This window comes from Ptychodera flava, chromosome 21 (assembly GCF_041260155.1).
Source record: "Ptychodera flava strain L36383 chromosome 21, AS_Pfla_20210202, whole genome shotgun sequence".
Classification (NCBI taxonomy): domain Eukaryota; kingdom Metazoa; phylum Hemichordata; class Enteropneusta; family Ptychoderidae; genus Ptychodera; species Ptychodera flava.
This window is the reverse complement of record NC_091948.1, coordinates 1,576,321-1,597,754: the sequence shown is the minus strand read 5'-3', so window position 1 is coordinate 1,597,754 and position 21,434 is coordinate 1,576,321. Positions and strand designations below refer to the sequence as shown.

Below are 21,434 nucleotides of genomic sequence, written 5' to 3'. Positions count from 1 at the left end.
GCGTTGTACACATGTCTTTCAATGATTTTCGAAAGAGCTGGTAAGATATAAATAGGACGATAGTTTGACATATCACTGATGTTACCAGACCCTTTGTAAATTGGAACAACCCTAGCACATTTAGCACATTGTGAGGAAGGTGTGACGCTATTTTTTATATCCTCTTCTAGTTGAATAAAGGTGCAACGCTTTCTGGGATCTACAAATGTCCCCCCAAGAATGACCAGCGAGTTGCAAGTGTCTTCGGCAATGATAATCAGCTTTACTCTGCCACAACATACAGTGATGGTACAAGCATAATTGCACGATTTCCAACATCAAGTGATCCATTAGATTTACAAACAGAAAATGATGCGAAATGGCTGAAAAGTAAGTATCCTTCACATATGTGGTATAAGTAATTTGAGTGCGAAAGAGAATAACGTACGATGGCATAAAGCTAAGGGGAATAATAAATTCTTTGTGATGTGCCTAGTCAAACTTGTGAAGGCAAGGGTTTTTTGGTTCACAACTATATACACAATATTTTACACACAAGTTTTATATTCACTTGATTGTTTACATGGAATATGAATGCCATTTCATGATTTGAAACAGAAATATCTTATACACTACCACAATTTACAAAATGACATTCTGCAAGGTTACAAGGATTTAAGCACAATTAACAAAAATTGCAAACAAATGTATGTACTAAGCAGAAAGGTCAAGAGGAAAGTCCTGTAGTAAATACAGTTTTTAAATGACATTTAAAAACTTATGCTACAGGGAGGCAAAGCAAAGAACTGATAATATATCGTCTACAGAAAAATATCAAAATTTATATTTGAGGTTAAACATTGGCATATGCAAGTTAAACGTCATCCGTTCCTTAACTGATTCTTGCAAAGTATACAAACTTGGTATACATGATCTTACGTCAGATGTCACTCAGATGTTTTGGGCGAACTTTGTTGTATTTGGGGCAATTTTTCGCATTTCAGGTCAAAAAGTCTCTGAAACCGCTAGTCAGATAGCCAACTTTGTATACATGATCTTATGTGTGACGTCAGTCAGATGTTTGCTATAAAATTTCGTATTTTTTGTGCAGTTATCCCCATTTTTAGTCAACAAAATCATGTTCTCTGAAATTTCTGGTGTGATTGCTATGACGCTTGGTAATGCATGTTCCAAGGGGTAAACCTAGTATTTGTTCAAGTTATGGTGAACTTTGCATATTTGTATTTTCTGGTTGTTGACTGCTTCTTTTATGGGTCAAAAATCTCCTACGGAAACTGTATTTGGAGTTGAAATGCAATCAAAAATCATTAGAGAGCAAAGCTGAAGGTGATTTTAGCAGATTTGATCTCCAACAAATATACTCAAAATTTTTTTCAATGTTGAAGAGTATCAAGGTCGAAAATAGTCACCTCCTGCCATCTGGCAATTGTATCGCTCTATGTAAACATGGTCAATACTGTATAATGGATAAGGTAACAAAACAAACAATGCCACCTCATGAACCTTCTACACCCCTAAGGCCCTGATATTAAACGGTCCACTCCTGATGTCTTCATTCACACAATTACTAGTGGAGTGTATCTTACTTGAAGATGTGAAATAAGGTTAGGATTTGAAAGTAGTCAAGTTCACGTACAATCAAAATTCTTAAGTTGATGTCGTCATCCTTGTGTAAGTAAGTTTTGTAAGTTGTTCTGTTGAAATCTCTCCGTGAGTCTGCTGAATGGGCAAAATGTAAACATTGGTTGCATGTTATGTATTTCAGTCTATGTCAAACATCGTTCATGAGAAATTTAGAAAAGTTTGTATGTGCCTGTAAAAGATAGCATGTATGTCAATGCATATAAACTGCCTTGCGGGTTTATTGTCTTAAAAAGTATCACACAGGTAGAAAGAGGACAAGAAACTAATCAAATTGATGTAATATGTACTCTGATTGTCTGTTTACCAGCTGTTTGTTATATCTTTATCACTCCTGGACCATGGCACACTAGGAAGCAAAGATCAAGTTTTTGGAGCTCATAACTTAATAATTTCCAAATTAAATGTGGCTAGCTTAAAAATGTGGAATGCTTAGATGGTGACCTATAGATGGTGACCTATAACTGAATGGAATCTTGTAGATAATGATAAAAGAATAAGAAAAAAGTAATTTGTCATAATCTTCAATATTTCTAATGTTGAGAGAGTTATTACTTTTCTATAAGTACAATATATTTGGAGGGACAATGTATGTGATATTTTTGTTGAAAATTAGTATATTTGTATTTTGAGGTCTTTTCGATATTTGGTCTTAAAATGTGATCTCAGGAATAACATGTCAGGTAGTAGGTATCAACTTTGGATTTTTAAGTTCAAATATTGATGAAAATATGAGTGAATAGGAAGACAGAAGTTTGTTGTTGTTACATGTAATATTAATCAGTGCAGCTGACACACTGTTTTACAAAAAAATTATCATGGAAATATCCATATGGTATGTTTAAAAGAAGTTTCTTTTTTGAACAGATCTAGTATAGTGTTGCCTCTTTTATTTAAAAAGTGCCAAATATGATATTCTTGAAGTCCCTGGTTTAATTTCAAAAAAATGAGAATTGCTGCTAATTTTACCTGTGTATTTGTCGTAGATATATGCTCAACTGTAAATTAGAATCTGTCCAAATGAAGTCAACATTACCAAGTAAACTGCTAATGAGCAACAAAAGTGTAGACGTAGTGAAAATTTCAGCAAAAATTGATCAGATTGTCTTGGTAAGGCAGCCAACATACATTTTACAAAACGTGCATGGAAGTCACCATGAGTGAATGTACAAGAAGTTGTGGTGTACAGATATTTGAAAAAACCAGTTTGTCATTTTCAAGATTCAGGATAACATAAGCATATTCACAAAAAGTGTCATCTGTTTAGTCAGTTAACTTTGCTGGTTAATCCAACAAGGTCAGGTGACTAATCACATACTCTTACATCTGTAAACGTAAACACGACAATTTTGTACGAAAATAATGCTTGGTAATTTGATTTGGAAGATTTTTGTTTTTTCATTGTCATATTGTTTGTCTGTGTAAGTCAATTAATGGCTTCTATACAAATCCCTGGTTTACAGCAACAGTCACAGAAGGTTGACAATTGAGTATACATTACGTTTACTTTTTAAAGTCCTACATAAGTTTTGTGGATAACATTGTATATTACAAGAATGAGTTTTAAGATAGAACACAAACCCAAGTGCTAAATTACTTGTCGAGTCGATTGTGGAGACTGAAGTTGATTAGGATGGAGCCAATTATTCCCAGCTTCCTGCAAATTCACAGCAGGCAAACGAGCAGGATGTTTACTTTTCCGTACAAGTTTATACTGTCATTCTTAATCATGACCTGAAAAAGAATATCTCGTGTGATATCTATAGCCCGGTGTTTTCATTGTCTTTTTACAACTTGCTTAAGAGGGAATAAAACCACTATTCGAAATTAAGTAAGTAAGTAAGTAAGTAAGGGCCTAAGTAATCAATAGTACCCAATGGTCTTCCAATGCATGCCATTTGTTTTCACAATACAATCAAATTTGGCAATCAAAGATTCACTGTTTTTTATATTCAGAGATACGGCCTGTGATTCTGAATCAAAAATTAGCCTTATTGTCTGATATTTACGCAATAAAGCACACCCAGCGACATATACCACAAGATTTTGTCCAGTTCACGACATATATGCACGAGCGATAGCAATATGCACGAGCGATAGCAAGTGCATATATGTCGTGAACTGGTCAAAATCGAGTAGTACACCGTCGCTGGATGTGATGTATTGCTATTATATCAGAACAGTATTTTGAAATTCTTGCATGGAACGTCAAAAAAGGGGATTTTGCTTAAGCTGTATGCCAGCCGTGGCATATCGCCAATATACCACGGTTCTTTTCGCCTGTCGACCACTCTGATTGCTTTATTTGCGCCATTAATATACTGGTATGATATAATACTGCATAAACAATGCATTCTCTGAATCCGAATCCACAATTTGTGCCAATTTGAATGTATAAGACACTAGAATCATTTATAATATTTCAAGAATTATCAACTTAAATTTGATAGAACATGGTACAGAGAGGTATCATGTCAATTAATTGCTCATTTAATTAGTCTATTACTTGACTGTATGTCAAGGATTACCGCATCAAATTTAATGAAGAAAGGTAAAGATGTGGAACTCTCTGTACTTTAGGAGTATACAAAGATATTTTAACAGCATCATGTAAAATAATTCCTAATTTGCATATTTGATGATCTTTTCTAACTAGGGTTCTATGTCTATATATTGCAGCAAATTTTATGAAACCTAGCACAGATGTTAAACTCTCAGTGCTGTTATGGTTTGCTAAGACATTGTTTTTTGTTTTGCTTTTTTAAATATGAGAAATCAAATATTGTAATCTGATCGAGTGCAATCACCAACCATATGATTTTTCATGTTCTGAAACAGCATCTTGATGAGAGAGTTATTACTTTATTATTTGGTACGTATGTAAGGAGGAACAATGTATACGATGTGAATTTGTTCAAATGAACATGTCAGTGTCAGACATATGCAAGTGAAGTAAAAAAGGAAAAATCCTGCAAATCGCTAAAACTCAGTAAACGTTTGTCAGTTTGTTGAAACTTGGTATGTAGATTCCTTTAAGTATTTTAAATTAGGTGTGTACAAATTGGGATGAAATTTGCATGTTTGTATTTTGGGGTTAATTTTTTCGGTTTTTAGTCAAAACATTTTCTCTGAAACGGCTTGTCCGATTGCTTTGAAGGTTGGCATCCATGTTCCGCTGGTTGAGATCAGTCTAGTTTCTAAAAATTGTAGTGATTTTTTTGTATTATAATTTTGGGGCAATTTTCCCAATTTTTGGTCATTTTTTTACTCCAAAACCTGCTCATCTGATTGTTCTGATATTTAGTATGCAAGTTCCTAGGGTTTGTCTGAAAATGATTTATTGAAATAAGGATTGAATCTGCAATTTTGTGCTTTTCGGGCAATTTTTTCCAGTTTGGTCAAGAGTTTGTTCACAAAATCTACTTTTGTAATAGCTTTGATATTGAGTAGAAATACTCCTAGGGATGATCTTAGTTTAATATGTTTCAATTATATTTTCTCAATAACATATTTTTGCAGCTATTTTTGCCTGTTTGTCTGTATTTGTCAACACATAACTGCCTTATGGGTTGATGGTCGTAAACACTTTCACATTAGTAGAAAGAGAACAAGAAACTAATCAAAGTGCTGTAATATATTCACCATGAGTGCCTGTATATATAACTATTTGATCATTACATCCAGTTCTTCAAACATTGGCCAAGACACATTAGGGGACGATTGCCATTGCTGCCAGACTGTGTCTGTCAGTCTGTATGTCCATCCATTCGCCGGTCTTTCTGTAGACCAAGTTTGTGGAGGTCATAACTGAATAATTTCTGCATTAAATGTGACCAGCTTCGGAATGCTTAGATGGTTATCTATTGATCTATCTGTTGATAAGAGAATAAGAAAACAATATGATTTTCATGTTCTGCAGCAGTCATATTGATAAAAGAGTTATTACTTTATTCTTTGGTACGTATGTAAGGAGGAACAATGTATACGATATTTTGGTTGAAAAGCATAAAATTTGTATGTATGTGTTTGTGGATTTTTTACCGATTTTGGACAAGAGTCTTGTTTCTGATACAAGGTATAAGAATTGGATTTTAAGTTCTTCAGGATCATCTGATTACCATATATCAAAATATTGATTAACTTTGTTTGAGTAAGCATGGGCGAATTGGAAGATCGAATTTTGCAGTACAACTGACAGAGTTTAACAAAAAATTAGCATGGAACTATATATATGTTGTGTTTTAAAGAAGATTTTGGGTACCGATCTAGTACTTTGGGTCACGTTTTGCATGAATATGCCAATGTAATATTTTTGAGATATCTGGTCCAATTGCAAAAGATTGAGAATTGCTTTACATTTTACCTTTATATTTGTGGTAGATATATGTACATGCTTAACTGTAGATTACTATGTGTTCAAATGAAGTCAACGTCATTAAAAATGCTAGTGAGCAACAAAAGTGAAAACTTGGTGAAAATCTCAATAAACATTGGTCAGATTGTATTGGCAAGGCAGCTAACATACAATATTGTACAAAAAGTGTTACATGGAGTCGCTATGAGTGAATCTAAAAGAAGTTGTGGTATACAGACATTTCATTTTCAAGATTCAGGATAACATAAGTATGTGATGTACTTGTGATGTACGTAAATTTACTCTTCGTCTCATGTTACCAAAGTCGCATTGTTTAGAACTTTGATTCCCTCAATTTTCTGTACAAATCTCTTTGTGTATGTTATGTACTTCTGTTGTTTTTTCCACGATTTGTTTCGAAATGTGAAAAGTTAGACTTCAGAGTTCACTTATCGAGCGTCGTATGAACTTTGTGCCTCGTGATCGAGTTTTGTGTATTTTTGCAGGAGGTATGAAAGTGGTGTCTGTATTTACTGTTCAATAGATATGATATTTATGTGATAATCGATGTGTTTTTATCATACATAACAGAACTTGTAGACACTGATGACAGCATAAGGAAATGTCAGCAACAACTAGGAGAGCGGCGAAACCAGACAAAGTTAACAGCAGATTGCACAACACGAACAATAGAAGAAATAAAACAACCTAATAGGTTGTTTTATTTCTTCTATTGTTCGTGTTGTGCAATCTGCTGTTAACTTTGTCTTCGGTTGTTTTATTTCTTCTATTGTTCGTGTTGTGCAATCTGCTGTTAACTTTGTCTAGTTTCGCCGCTCTCCCAGTTGTTGCTGACATTTCCTTATGCTGTCATCAGTGTCTATAAGTTCTGTTCCCTTATATTTATCAAATGTTTAATTGCTCTCTTCTTATTCTTACATAGAGTAATCAATACCTTGCATTCTGTAAGCATCGTGTGATATTTCTGGTTTTTAAAGGCGATTTTCACAATAGTTACCTTGAATGATAATGATTATTGGACCTGATTTGATGTATTTTGTAATTTGTAAGGGTGTTTAATATTGTACTTTGTCAAAGCATGTAATTTGTAATGTTCACTGGTTTTATTATTTAAAAAGACGTACACAAAATAATTAGTTTTTTATATAGACTGAACTCTTATGGATGAGTACATCTCCAGTAGATCCCCCTAGATAATAGGCAAGAAGTCATCACATATAACAGAAAAACTACAATAAACAAATTAAAGCTAATTAACATGCAAATACACAAAAATAATTTGATCAAAAATAACGAAGACCACAATACACACAAATTAAAACTTAGCATTCTTGCAAACAATGTCAGACTCATAAAAACTTTATCAGCACACACAAACTTAAAAAATTGAAAACTGTATGCTTAGCAAAGGCTTAAAGTTCATCCAAACACCTAATCAGCCCAACAAAATCCAACTGTTACACGATGCAAACATGTACATCTGGAAAAATGACACTTCGATATATAATGAGACTTACACAAAACATGAAACGCATTCATACTGAAATCAAAATGGACCTCACAGAATAACAGGAAACATAAAGTTTAGAAAACTATTTGAAAGCTATGTAACTAACACTTTGAAATTTACCAGGTCCAAGGAATATATTGAAAATGACAAAGGCAATGGGGTCATCTTGAACCACGAAATAGTGGTGGTACCAGGTGTCCGGAATGGGTAAGCGTACCCTGCCAGCTAGCTGCACCCGTCAAGATTGACCCAAAGCGAAAAATCCATTATTATTTGGTGAATTCACCAAATTACTTTTGTGAGTCAAAATTTAGTATGCTGTCACTCATCATTCGAGAAACAGACAGGCCATATTTTGATACAACATCTCCGTATCTACCATAGAACTTCTTAAATGATTTCACTGGTCTACTTTCTGATAATCCTTGCCTCACTAACTTTTGAGCTAAATTATGCCATGCACAGATGAATCCAATGTTACATTCAGAAAGAGAATACATTTGAATGACTAACAATCATTTACTGTTTTCATATATAGGAAAATCACAAAGTTATTAAAATCGCATGACCGTCTTACATCTACATAGTAAAAGCCCATTAGTATATACTTATTTGCATCCATTTTTATGTCATATAAGTAAGACTACCTAATTCGTTTTTTACTTTTTTTCTAAATACTGTATATTAATGGAGTATTTAACACATTCGGGTACCACAAATACCCACTAAAATAAACTTTAATTCTGAAATAGATCGTTAATGTAAATAAATTTTTAGCATACTTTCATATTTTTAAAAATAAATATCCTAGGACTTAATAGTTTCTAATTGATAGATTCCTAGCGCTAAAAACTATACTTGAACCTTATTTATATTAAAACCCATTAAACAATGGGGCATTAATTTGGTAGCCATATTTAATTATTGCAAATGATAAAGGCGTTTAAGGCGTTTTTAAAACAATGAACCACCAATAGTGTCCGATCATGCCAAAGAAATATATTTATACTTTAAAATCACTGACATAGTTTATTTAATACGTGGTATATGACTACAAATGTCTTTTGTAGGTATGTTGGCCGCCATGTTGGATTTTTGCAAATTAGCAAAGTGCCTACTCAAACCATTTTATCTGCAAAATTGCTTGTCCGTGCCAAAGAAATATTTTTAACCTTAAAATCACTTATTAGCTTGTTTAATACGTCGTATATGATCGAAAATGTATTCTTTAGGAATCATAGCCGCCACACTTGAATTATGCGAATTAAAACTGCATATAAACAACATTATATCATACCAGTATATTGATGGCGCAAATACAGAGATCTAATTGGTTTAGACGCAAAAAGAACCGTGGTATGTTGGCGATATACCACGGCTGGCATACGCGCGAGCTCTCAGCTTGAGCAAAAAAAAAAACGTTTTTGACGTTCCATGCCAGAATTTCAACATACTGTTATGATATAATAGCAATAAATCACACCCTGCAACGGTATACCACTCGATTTTGATCAGTTCACTTCATATATGCACTAGCTATCGCTCGCGCATATATGCCGTGAACTGGTCACAATCTCGTGGTATACCGTCGCTGGGTGTGCTTTATTGCTAAATTATATCTCCAAAATTATTATCCGTACCAAATAAGTAATGTCGCACTATGAAATCACTGAAATAGTTTGTTTAACATGTGATATATTGCCAATTATGTTATTTTTAGGACGGCACGTAGCCATGTTTGATTTATGCAAATTAGACATATTTACCCAAGTTAGATTCGAGTAAACTTTTGATATGTTGTTCTTTGTACCTCTCAAAATGCATTCTGAAGAAAAATGCTGTTGCAATTTGTGGTGGGTTGCGTGCCAAAATCTGGTAGACTGACTGGACTAATGGGCTCTGCTCAGTGTTTGTGTTTGGTAATATGCATTATGAAGGACTGGTATTAATTATATTTTGCTGCCAAGTAGCATCGCATATGACTTTGAGATTTTGAGTTGTTGTAACACTTAATTGCCTGTCTTTGTCTATATTTTGATCACATTCTCGCTTATGTAACTGTATTCTTTGTATACTGCTTTAAAATTTGTTGGAATTAAGGACATGAGAAATGGTTCTATAAATTTTTGTGTGTCTACAGATCCAGAATTCATATCTACATACAGAGTGACTCCTACTGCTGGTGAAGCTGAAATTCTTATTTTCTTTCGTGAGGAGGGTGAAGAAAATATAAACCAGTACCCTCAAAAACTTACCTATTCCAGAGTTGCAAGGGTCTGTGAGGTAAGAAACCCTCAAAGAATCAAAATATAATGATTTTCAGAAGCCTGGTTAGAGTGATCAACTTGATCAAATCATTACTCACTCAATTATCTAGGAATTCAAATTACAGTCACACACACAACAAATTCAGAATATTCTAGTAGACTAAGTATTGTATTAATACACAAAGTCACCATTTTATTTCTGTCATACGTAGTTGTAGAAGATAAGGCAGGTAGCAAAGTTTGAAGGAGTTAATGCACTTAAGCCTTCCGTGCCATTCTTTTAACCTTAAATTTGTTAAGTTCTTACTCTTTTCAATTTGGACACACAGTAACGATAGTATTCTATCAAAGAATTCTCTCACTTTTTTGAAAAAGTGCTTGTTTTCTCACAGTCCATTTGATTTAAGTGTACTTCACAACTTTATTACATGTATCATACCAACGTTTTTAACTTTTATTTGCTCCACTGTCAACACTTGCCTACTCCTCTGAAACTATAAGTCCGATTTGCATTGAAACTTCATATGCAGTTCACTTGGGGTGACCTCAGGTAGGTAAATTCAAATCGTGGTGAAATTTGCATATTTTTACTTTTTTGTAAAATTATCTTTTTCTCTGAATCCACTTGTCCGATTGGTTTGAAATTTGATATGCAGTTCACTTCGGGTGTCCTGAGATAGGTTTGTACAAATTGTGGTGAAATATACAATTTGTATTTTTTAGGCAATTTTTGTCATAATTGGTCAATACATCTAAAAAATCTCCTTCAAAGCTGGATGTCAGATAGCTTTGATATTTGGGATATAGATCCCTAAAGATGATCTATTTCAGATTTGTTTAAATTGGGTGGAAATATGCAAATTTGTATTTTTAAGGTTTTTTTGGTCATTATTGGTCAAAAAGTGATTGCACCAAAACTGCTCGTCTGACATTTGGTATACAGATTTATAGGGATGATCAAAATGTGATATATTCATATTATGATGAAATCTACAATTTTGAATTTTTTGGTCAATTTTTGCAATTTTGGTCAAAAACTTTGTCTGTCTAACAGTACTTATCTGGTAACTTTGATGCTCGGTATACTGGTTCCTACAGATGAACTAGATGTAATGAACTTAAATAATGATGAAAACTGCAATTATGTATTTGGGGGCAATTTTGTGATTTTTGGTCAAAAAAATTGTTCTTCAAACACTGCTCACCTGATAGCTTTGATATTTGGTATACAGGTCCTTTTCATATGATATGGTGATATATGATGATATCTGCAATTTCTTATTTTCGGGGCAACTACTCGTCTCATAGCCATTGTTGACATGTTCTCATGGATTATCTCAATGTGCTATATTGATATTATGATAAATTTTTCCAATTGTGTATTTCTGCAGCTATTTTTACCATTTTTGTCAGGCCACTGAAATGAGCTATTTAAAGATTTCAACCTTCTTCATCAACATTTCAACCTTCTTCATCAACACATGTGTCGCAAATGGTTATTCTTTACATAACACAACTGAGCTATATTGACCTTCAGGTCGCTTATTCTAAAATACATTAATCATTTGATTTTCTAATCAGTTTGTCTATAAATCCCTTGCTCTTTTAGCACTGTTGACTGAAGAAACACTTATTGAAAACAAAATTATATTGTCCGCACAAAATTGCTTAAGATATTAAGATATGACCATTTCATAATACTTTTGCAGGGAAGGCAATTACAGTTTTGACAAAATTTGTCTCTCAATGTTTCGATAAAATTTTCCTGCGAAAACTATCCTTTTGAGCCGTTATGTCTTCCAAGTAATTATAATTTGTCAGCCTTTTCCCGATATCCACACTTAAATTACACTTATTCATAATGGATCATATGAGTACTAGGCAAGTGAACAAAATAAACCATGAAAAGAGTCAGAATTGACAAAATTCTACACTAAGACAGTAATTTCGTATTTTCAGTGCACGTTTTGCCCTTTTCGGTCAGAAAGTTTGTTTCTAAAAAACTAATGGCTTTTTTGACATGTTACCAGGGATTATTTTAATGTGATAGTTCACATTCTGATGAAATCATCAATTGTGTATTTTTGCAGGTATTTTTGCCATTTTTCGTCAGGCCATCCTGAAATGAGCTATCAAAGATTTCCACCTTCTTCATCAACACATGTCGCAAATAGTTATTCTCTACATAAACAGGGGAAATTATCTAAGCTGTCAACGACGCAGAGCTTATCAAATAGGCTGATTTTCTGTCATAGTCTGCAATGATCTAATTGCAAAGCTTTCTAAAATTAGTAAAAAATGAATACTTATTGAATATTTTCTTACTACTTGTGGTATTTTCACACATTGTCCAACTGGCAACACAATGCAATGTATTTTTCACTCAAATAATCAATCCCTTTGTCCATAGCATAATGTATGTATGTATGTATGTCCGCAGTCCGTACTTCTGTACAGTATAGCAGAATAGGTTTTATCATGGCATCAAACATTTGTAAATGGAACTTAATTGGAATATTTGATTCTGCAAAGAGTAACTGTCTCAATTTAAAACATGCCTTCATAGCTCTGTTTTTCAAATCAATTTGTGCTCTGTTTAGTTTTCCTGTAATATTTAACTTTATGCCAAGGTAAGTATTACCATGTATAGTAAATTTAAATTTGTTGAAATTTTCCCCCGATTTGTTGAAAACCATGATTTTTGATTTGAGAATGTTTATGCCTAAATACCATTTTCACAATAATGCCCTATTGAATTTATAGCATTCTGTAGCCCTGTAGGTGTCTCAGATAGTAGAAGTAAGTCATCGGCATATGTATGGATGGATGGATGGAAGGATGGATGGATAGATGGGTGGACTGGCAACACAATGCCATTGATGGTTGTATTTTTCACTCAAATGATCAATCCCTTTGTCCATAGCATAATGATGCATAATAATGTAGAAACTGATTAGTTCAGTGAATTAAGAAAATTTTGTAGGTAAGTTCATGGTCAAGTTAAATAAATGTAACATCAGTGGAAAAGGACATAGCAGGAAAAGTTTCAATTATTTTCAGTCACATCAGGTAAGTATACAGGTTTCTACAGATGAACTAAATGTGATATATTGAAATCATGATGAAATCTGCAATTTTGTAAAATCTGCTTACAGGTAGATGAAGGCGGAAATACCAATGTATTGACTAACAGATGGGCAACTTATCTGAAAGCTCGGCTTGATTGTTCTGCAACCAACACTGAGTTTCCTGATTTTGAACAATTCTATGATGTGCTGGGTAAGTAGCAAAGTACTTTGTATAGTAAATGAAATAATTTGAAGTGGCAAATAATGAAACATGTTTTAGTTTGACGGACAATCATTGTGTATTTGCAATATTACTACTGTATAACATAACTATTGAAATCTTAAGTATCATTAAAATACTGCTTAATTTGTGTTGAGGAGATGTTCTTGAGCAATTCTCTTTTACACAGTACAACACGTGCTTAAAGGCAGGGGAGCCTATAAATACCCCCTATCTCCCTGGGCAATCATTATCCAACATGAGTGGCACATGATAACAGCGTCAACGAATGCTCCCGAAAATCTGGAGCTTTCAACAACCATGGTGTAAATTAAAGCATTGCTCCAACATATTACGTTTGTGAATACTTGTGGCATCACCTTATTGGCGAAATTCTCTCATTTTTTCCATTTTAAGTTGCTTTTTGATGCCAAAACTGCTTCGATGCCGTGTTCGAAGCGTCCAACAAACAATAGATGAAAGCATTCAAACAGCTGCGAATCACGAGGGGACGCGCAAAGGTGCAAAACGATCAAACATTTGTTGTGTACATCCGATCGATTACGATGTCAACAATGAATAAACGATTCTTACAACTGAGCAAAATACTTGACCAACGGTTACTGAACACGAGTCTCAGATGAGTTCAGACACAAACGGACTATTTCATAGTTTCAAGATTGCCTCTCCCTGTTTGTTTGTTGATCTGTGTACCTCTAGGCCTATGAATGGGTGATGTGTATGTTGACCTGCAGTACGATATTTTACGATAGATCTCTTTTGGAAGTATGTTGTTGCCTAGCCCTGCATACGATGCCGTGTGTTCCCGGCGTTATACGGCCTCCCACCACAGCTCTGCTGATTGCCATGGACAAAACCGGCAACATGCGGATCCAATTCGGACGGAACACGAAAAACTACTTTTCGAACTGTTTTCGGCCGAAATCAACTCGATTCCGATCTATGCAGCCAACCCAAATCACTCAACCGCTCACAGACTGTGGAAAAATGCTCTCGTGACGTCCAAAACCGTTGTTTGCTGGCGATGCACGGTCCTTTGCCCATGGCCATGCAGTGAACGGCCATTGGATACGTTCACGCCACGATTATACAGGTGCCCATGAGCTGCATTATTTTCTGTCGGGTCGGGGCGATGAAACTAAATCGCGATTGCTTCATCTCTGTCAGATTTGACCAAAAAGAGACACTTGACATAGATTATAGCATCAAATGTTGACCGTTCAGACTGAAACATGATGAAAGGTTTGAAGATCGCCGTGATGTCGTTCTTCTCTATACGTTTTTCTGAGCTTGTTTTTTACTAAATTGCTCTAATATTATCTGACGTTTTTTTGAAATCTTCATGAACTTTTCTTTCCCAGCCAAGACACAACATGACCTTTTTACTTTCCTAGTAACTTAGGATTCAGTTAACTCGCAGATTAATAGACTCCTATGTTCTTCCTCGATTGTCTGTGACTGATTTTGCTATCCCGATACCGATATTGCGTTCGCACTCAGGTGTCATTCACTGAAATAGTTTTCGGACAAACTCAAGAAATTCGACAACTACTAACGAATGTTCGGCAAAATTTATAGAGATTAGCAATAATAATTATGGTCATTTTACCGTCTTTAGCTAAGCGGACTCGCTTGGCGGAAGCAGTATATAACTTTACCGTGTGAGTGTAGTATTCGAACGGGTGAGATCATAATCTTACGCTGTTCCGAGTGGCCTGGAGATTTTTTATAATATACAATAAATTGACCTTATCAAAATTACTCTGTTTCACAGTGCTTGGATATTGATATTTTTCTATACTTTTTTACTTTTGATTTGAAGTCTTTTGATTCGGCAGCACATGTACGGTTACAACCGTCATGTGATGACCGGAGTGTGCTTGTACAGTCGTCGGCAAGTTGTCGGGAAGTTGTATTTAGAGGCTGCGGTTCGGGATTTTTCAAGATGAACAACACATTATACATTTCCTACATCTTTGAAACGGGGATTACTGTAATCTTTCATGTGATGAACATTTTTGAACGTCTTTGCAATGTGTTCCCACGATGAGTGTGAGCTGATTCTTTGTTTGTAAAAATCGTCAGAAATGGTCCAGTGACCGTGTTAAAATAGACACAGATGTAAAACCATTGCGAGGAAAATAGTAAGAAATTCACGTTGCAATATTTGCTGTCGTATTTCTCAGCAGGAATAATCATTTTTTACACGTTGTGTATAAGAACAACAACAGCCATGGTATATTGGGAATAGTGTTCTCACTGGACATCGAACTACCTGCTATCAACAGAACGTTATGTACCATTGGCGGTAACACATTGGTCGTAATCTTGTCTAATTCTGCCCCGACTTTTGTACCGTCCAGAAATTTCAAAACTAGATTTTTTTTACCCTGACATATAATACAGCGACCTTGCACACTAATGATCATTCCACTGTGTTACGTGCAGAGAAAACGAACAAAAGGGTGAACTCAGCAGTTTCCGTTTAAACAAAATTTATTACGAAAACAAAACTAATTGCTAAGTTAGGGACAGAGTACAAGCTTTAAAAGTGTACAGATACTTATCTCAGCTGGGACGGCAAAGCTCCAGTCTCAGAGTTGTAACAGTCAGTTGGATGAATGAACAGTCCTTTGGCTTGCAGGCTTGAAGCTGCACAAAGACCACAATATAAATCCAGCGTTGACAGTGAAGGTCTTGAAAAGTCTTGAGAATGACTACTGCTGGAGTTTAGTAACAGACAAGAGACACGATCCCAAAAGTCTGACTGGAAGCTGTGCACGTCCCTTTTATAAAGGCATGTAAGAACAATCTAGAACTTTTATTGACATGCTAATTACTATTCTAAAATTATCTCCCTTACACAACTAATCAACTTTCCAGAACATTCCAAACATGACTAATTGAATTCAAGGTTGTGAGGTCATCAAGGGCAGTGACCTTGGGAATGTTCTAGACTAATTGAACTCAGGTCATGATGAGTGTGGGGTAAATGACCTACATAACACACCCCCTCTTCAAAAAAAGAAAATTTTTCAAAGAAAAATCTTTCTTTTACAAATGTAATCTTGAAAAGGATTTAAGTACTCAAATTTTGTTTACTCTAAAGTAAAATTTCTTGAAAGTGAACAACAATAAAATTTCTTGAAAGTGAACAACAATAATTTCTAAATACGAGAGAGACAGTCTGCAATTAAATTGTCTCTGCCTTTGATATGTCTAATGTCAAGATTAAACTCCTGTAACATTAAACTCCATCTTAGCAATCTCTGATTTTTGCCTTTTAAATTCTGCAGAAAAACAAGAGGGGTGTGATCAATATAAACTACTATTGACTGATATGAAGAAATAACATAAACTTCAAAATGCTGTAAAGCTAATATCAAAGATAAACACTCTTTTTCAATTGTAGAGTAGTTTCTCTAGGATTTGTTAAATTTGCGTGAAAAATAGCAAACAGGATGATCTATCCCATGACTATCCTCTTGCAATAAAACAGCACCAGCAGCCGTATCACTAGCATCCACAGCTAATTTGAATGGCAAAGTGAAATCTGGTGCAGACAACACTGGAGCACTTTGCAGTATGGCTTTAAGTGTATCAAATGCCTGTTGGCATTGCTCTGACCAAACAAACTTTACTTTCTTTTTAAGTAAGTTAGTCAAAGGCTCAGTAATTGTGGAGAAATTTGGACAGAATTTTCTGTAGTAACCAGCCATACCGAGAAAGCGCATCAGTTGTCGTTTGCAGTTTGGTATGGGAAAACTTGAAATGGCACTGATTTTGGCATCAACAGGTTTTACCTCACCCTGTCCTACAGTATGTCCGAGGTAAGTCACCCTCGCCCAACCAAACTCAGATTTGGCAAGGTTGACAGTCAACATTGCTTTGCTCAGTCTCTCAAAGAACTTCCGCATGAGCTTGATGTGTTCCTCCCAGGTGTCAGTATACAGGACGACGTCGTCAACGTAAGCTGCACACCCGTCTAGCCCGGATATGACGTCGTTGATCATCCGTTGGAACGTTGCCGGAGAGTTCTTCATTCCGAATGGCATCACCTTGTACTGGAACAATCCGTCTGGTGTAACAAAGGCGGATATTTCACGAGCACGATCCGTCAGAGGGACTTGCCAAAATCCCTTCAGTAGGTCAAATTTCGTCACATACTTGGCTTTTCCCACTCGGTCGATGCAGTCATCAATCCTCGGGATTGGGAAAGTGTCTGTCTTTGTTAAAGTGTTGACCTTCCTAAAGTCCGTGCACATACGATAACTGTGGTCTGATTTGGGAACAAGTATGCACGGCGAACTCCAGTTACTTTTACTGGGTTCAATAAAGTCATTGTCCAGCAGGTATTTGACTTCTTCCTGGAGATATTTCGCTTTTGTTGGATTCAGTCTGTATGGATGTTGTTTTACAGGCTTACTGTCCCCAACATCAACGTCGTGATAGATGACGTTTGTCCTCGTTGGAACATCTTGAAACAGGTGTTTATATTCGTGGAGCAGTTCTTTTACCTGTTGTTGTTGTTCTGGCTGGAGGTGTGCCAACTTTGTAGATTCCAGCTTCTCCAGGATTTCTGAGTTCTGAAGCTTGACCGAGCCCAGCTTTGAGTTTAGAGTATTTTCACTCAAGTCAGTTTCAGTATCACTATCTTCATAATGGCTTGAACTGACTGCACTGACAGGCTGAGTTATAGTAGGATTATCCCTATCCAAATATGGCTTAAGCATATTTATGTGACATAGCTGTTTTTGTTTTCGCCTGTCAGGTGTTATTATGATGTAATTTAAATCACTCAATTTCTTATCAATTAGATATGGCCCAAAGTAACGAGCATGGAGTGGTTTGCCAGGAATTGGAAGTAGAACAAGAACTTTTTGACCTGGTTCAAACTTCCTTTTTGAGGTGCTTTTATCGTATTTGGTTTTCATTGACTGCTGAGATGACTCAAGATTTTCTCTGGCTAATTCACATGCTTTAGAGAGTTTTGTACGAAAATCTGACACATATTGCAAAATATTCAGACAATCATCATCGTCTGATAGGAATTTCTCTTTAACGAGCTTAAGTGGGCCACGGACTGTATGTCCAAATACAAGCTCAAATGGCTAAAACCAAGAGACTCCTGAATTGACTCTCTAACAGCAAAGAGCAAAAAATGAATTCCTTCATCCCACTGCTTCTCTGTGTCAAAACAGTAGGTCCTAATCATGTTTTCAAAGTTTGATGAAATCGCTCAAGAGCACCCTGACTTTCTGGATGATAGGCGGATGACCTATACTGTTTAATGCCTAGCTGATCCATTACTTGTTGAAAAATACCAGACATAAAGTTGGAGCCTTGATCGGACTGGACACATTTAGGGAGGCCAAATAAAGTGAAAAATTTGACTAAAGCTCTCACTATAGTCTTTGTCTTTATGTTTCTCAGTGGTATGGCTTCTGGGAACCGGGTTGATGTACACATAATTGTCAACATATACTCATTTCCTGATCTTGTTTTTGGTAGGGGCCCAACACAGTCTATTAGTATCCTACTAAATGGTTCTTGAAATGCAGGAATTGGTTGTAAAGGGGCCTTTGGAATGGTCTGATTTGGCTTTCCTACCATTTGACATGTGTGACAAGTTTTACAGAAATGTGCTACATCCTGCCTGAGATTAGGCCAATAAAAGTGACTGAGAATTTTATGATAAGTTTTCCTGACTCCTAAGTGACCAGCCCAGGGGGTTTCATGGGCCAGGCGCAATATTTCAGCACGGTAGGGCTTTGGAACCACTATTTGATGTTTTATAGCCCAATCGTCATCAACCAAAACATCTGGAGGTCTCCATTTACGCATGAGAATACCAGACTTTGTATAATAGGAAACAGAGCTATCTGAAGTTTTACCTTCATCATCTACCCTGTCAAACAAAGACAAAATATCTGGGTCTTTGTGTTGTTCTGCAATGAGATTTGATCTAGAAAATGTCTGACTTTGGTCAGCAGAAGTTTTACTGGAAGTTTCAAATCCACGAGGGATAACGGAATGATCTGTGTCAAACACCTGACTGAGAAAGGTGTCATTTAAGTCAACATCTGTGACATTATTTTTGAGAGTATTTTGATTCTCGGAAGTTTTCTTTGACATGGCTCGAGTAATGGCACATGAAGGAAATAAATCGGGTATCTCTTGTTCAATTGGCTCTGGATCCTGATCTAAAGTAGGATTATCAGTCACAAGTGGATTAGTATGACCTTGTCCCCAGCAAGGTCGTTTCCAAGAAGAAGGTGAATCCCTTCAAAAGGCAAAAAAGGACTAATACCTAAAGTCACAGGTCCAGAAACAAAGTCCGAAGACAAATAGACTTTATGGAGAGGAACAGGAATGTAGTCATTACAATCTACCCCCTTAATAAGAACTTTAGAACCTGAAAATGACTTTTCAGAAAACGGCAGGGTATCTGCCAACAAAAGAGACTGGGAAGCCCCGGTATCTCTTAAAATTTTGACAGGGGTAGCGGAAGAGAAATCACTAGAAAGTGATATAAAACCATCATGAATAAATGGTTCGAAAATACCCATAATGCTATCTTGAGAAGAATTGACCTTGACCTCATTAATTGGGGATAAGAGGGGTTTAACCTCAGAAAATGTGTTGCACACATTATTAGACTCTAATTGAGTTGATGAAGAAATAAAGCCGGTTGGCTTAGATCCACTTGACCACTTTGACCTTCACGTTTTCTTTTCAATTTGAAACACTCTGACATTAAATGGCCGTCTTTCTTACAATAATTACAAGAAAGTGTACCGAACTGTTTGTCAGAAGGAGATTGAGACTTGGGATCTGATGATGTGGAAGTGTTACTTAAACTCTGTGAACTGTTGTCATTTGATTTCCTACTGTCCTTTGAAAAATTCTTGGATGAAAAGGAGGAGTTAAATTTACCTGCATTGTTTCTGTATGGAAAAGACTGGGATGGTTTGCTGAGAAATGAAGATTTATGGGTCAATGAATAATCATCGGCCAAACGTGCAGCAACCTCCAATGTATCTGCCTTTTGTTCATTAATAAACGTCTTGATGTCACTCCGGATGCACCTTTTAAATTCCTCAATCAAAACAAGTTGTCGTAATTTGTCATAATTCTGAATGACCTTTTCAGAAGAACACCAACGATCAAACAGTTGTTCTTTTGTTCGAGCAAATTTAATATAAGGTTGATCCTTTACCTTCTCACAATCCCTAAATTTCTGACGGTAAGCTTCAGGCACCAATTCATAGCCCTTGAGAATTAATTCCTTCACAGAATCATAATCTGAAGCCTGCTCTACTGACAACTGAATGTAAATTTCTCTGGCTTTACCCACCAAAGCACTCTGCAAAAGCATAGACCAGGACTCCTTAGGCCAACTCAGACTCTGAGCAATTTTCTCAAAATGAAGGAAATATTTATCAACATCCTTTTCTTGGAAAGGGGGAACTAACCTGAAATGCTTAGTGATGTCAAACTTGTCTGAAGGGAAGAATTTTCCTGACTGTCCAAGCTCCAAACGTTTCATTTCTAATCTTTCCTGCCTGTCTTTCTCTCTCTGTCTTTCTTCCATTTCTAATTGCATTTGTATTTTTTCTTTTTCTAATGCCTGTCTCTCTTTTTCCATTTGTAATTCTAGTTTCTTGATCTCCAAATTTGTCTGCATTTCTAATTCTAATTTTCTGAGTTCAGAGGTAGACTCGGGCTCATAATCTTTCAGGGTGGATTCCTCAAATTGGCCTAAATCAACTAGATGTTTGGCAATACGGTACTGTATTTCCCTCTTGCGCATAGATCTTTTGACTTCTACTTTAAGGAAATTGGCCAGTGCAATGAGGTCGTCTTTTCTGAGGGAATCAAATGTGTCCTGATCAAGGTCATCCATTTCCTCTGGTTTAAATTCCGCCATGATTAAATTTCGCTGAGTTCACAGAATACTGTAGTTTTTAAAAAAGGCAGGCAAAATGTTGTCAACGGCTCAAAATATTCGTCTCCCGGACGAGCCCCCAATTTGTTACGTGCAGAGAAAACGAACAAAAGGGTGAACTCAGCAGTTTCCGTTTAAACAAAATTTATTACGAAAACAAAACTAATTGCTAAGTTAGGGACAGAGTACAAGCTTTAAAAGTGTACAGACTACTTATCTCAGCTGGGACGGCAAAGCTCCAGTCTCAGAGTTGTAACAGTCAGTTGGATGAATGAACAGTCCTTTGGCTTGCAGGCTTGAAGCTGCACAAAGACCACAATATAAATCCAGCGTTGACAGTGAAGGTCTTGAAAAGTCTTGAGAATGACTACTGCTGGAGTTTAG

At 35.9% G+C, this 21,434-nt stretch overlaps 1 protein-coding gene across 3 annotated transcripts in view; it reads left to right on the top strand.

Annotated features, from left to right (window-relative positions):
• Positions 1-21,434, top strand: part of LOC139121059 (semaphorin-2A-like) — a 291,580-nt gene that overhangs the window by 140,063 nt on the left and 130,083 nt on the right. For all 3 annotated transcript variants that reach the window (XM_070685673.1, XM_070685674.1, XM_070685675.1), the window contains 3 exons: positions 171-369; positions 9,667-9,809; positions 12,949-13,072. In XM_070685673.1, coding sequence (XP_070541774.1) covers positions 171-369; positions 9,667-9,809; positions 12,949-13,072 — 466 coding nt within the window. The remainder of the gene's footprint in view (positions 1-170; positions 370-9,666; positions 9,810-12,948; positions 13,073-21,434) is intronic.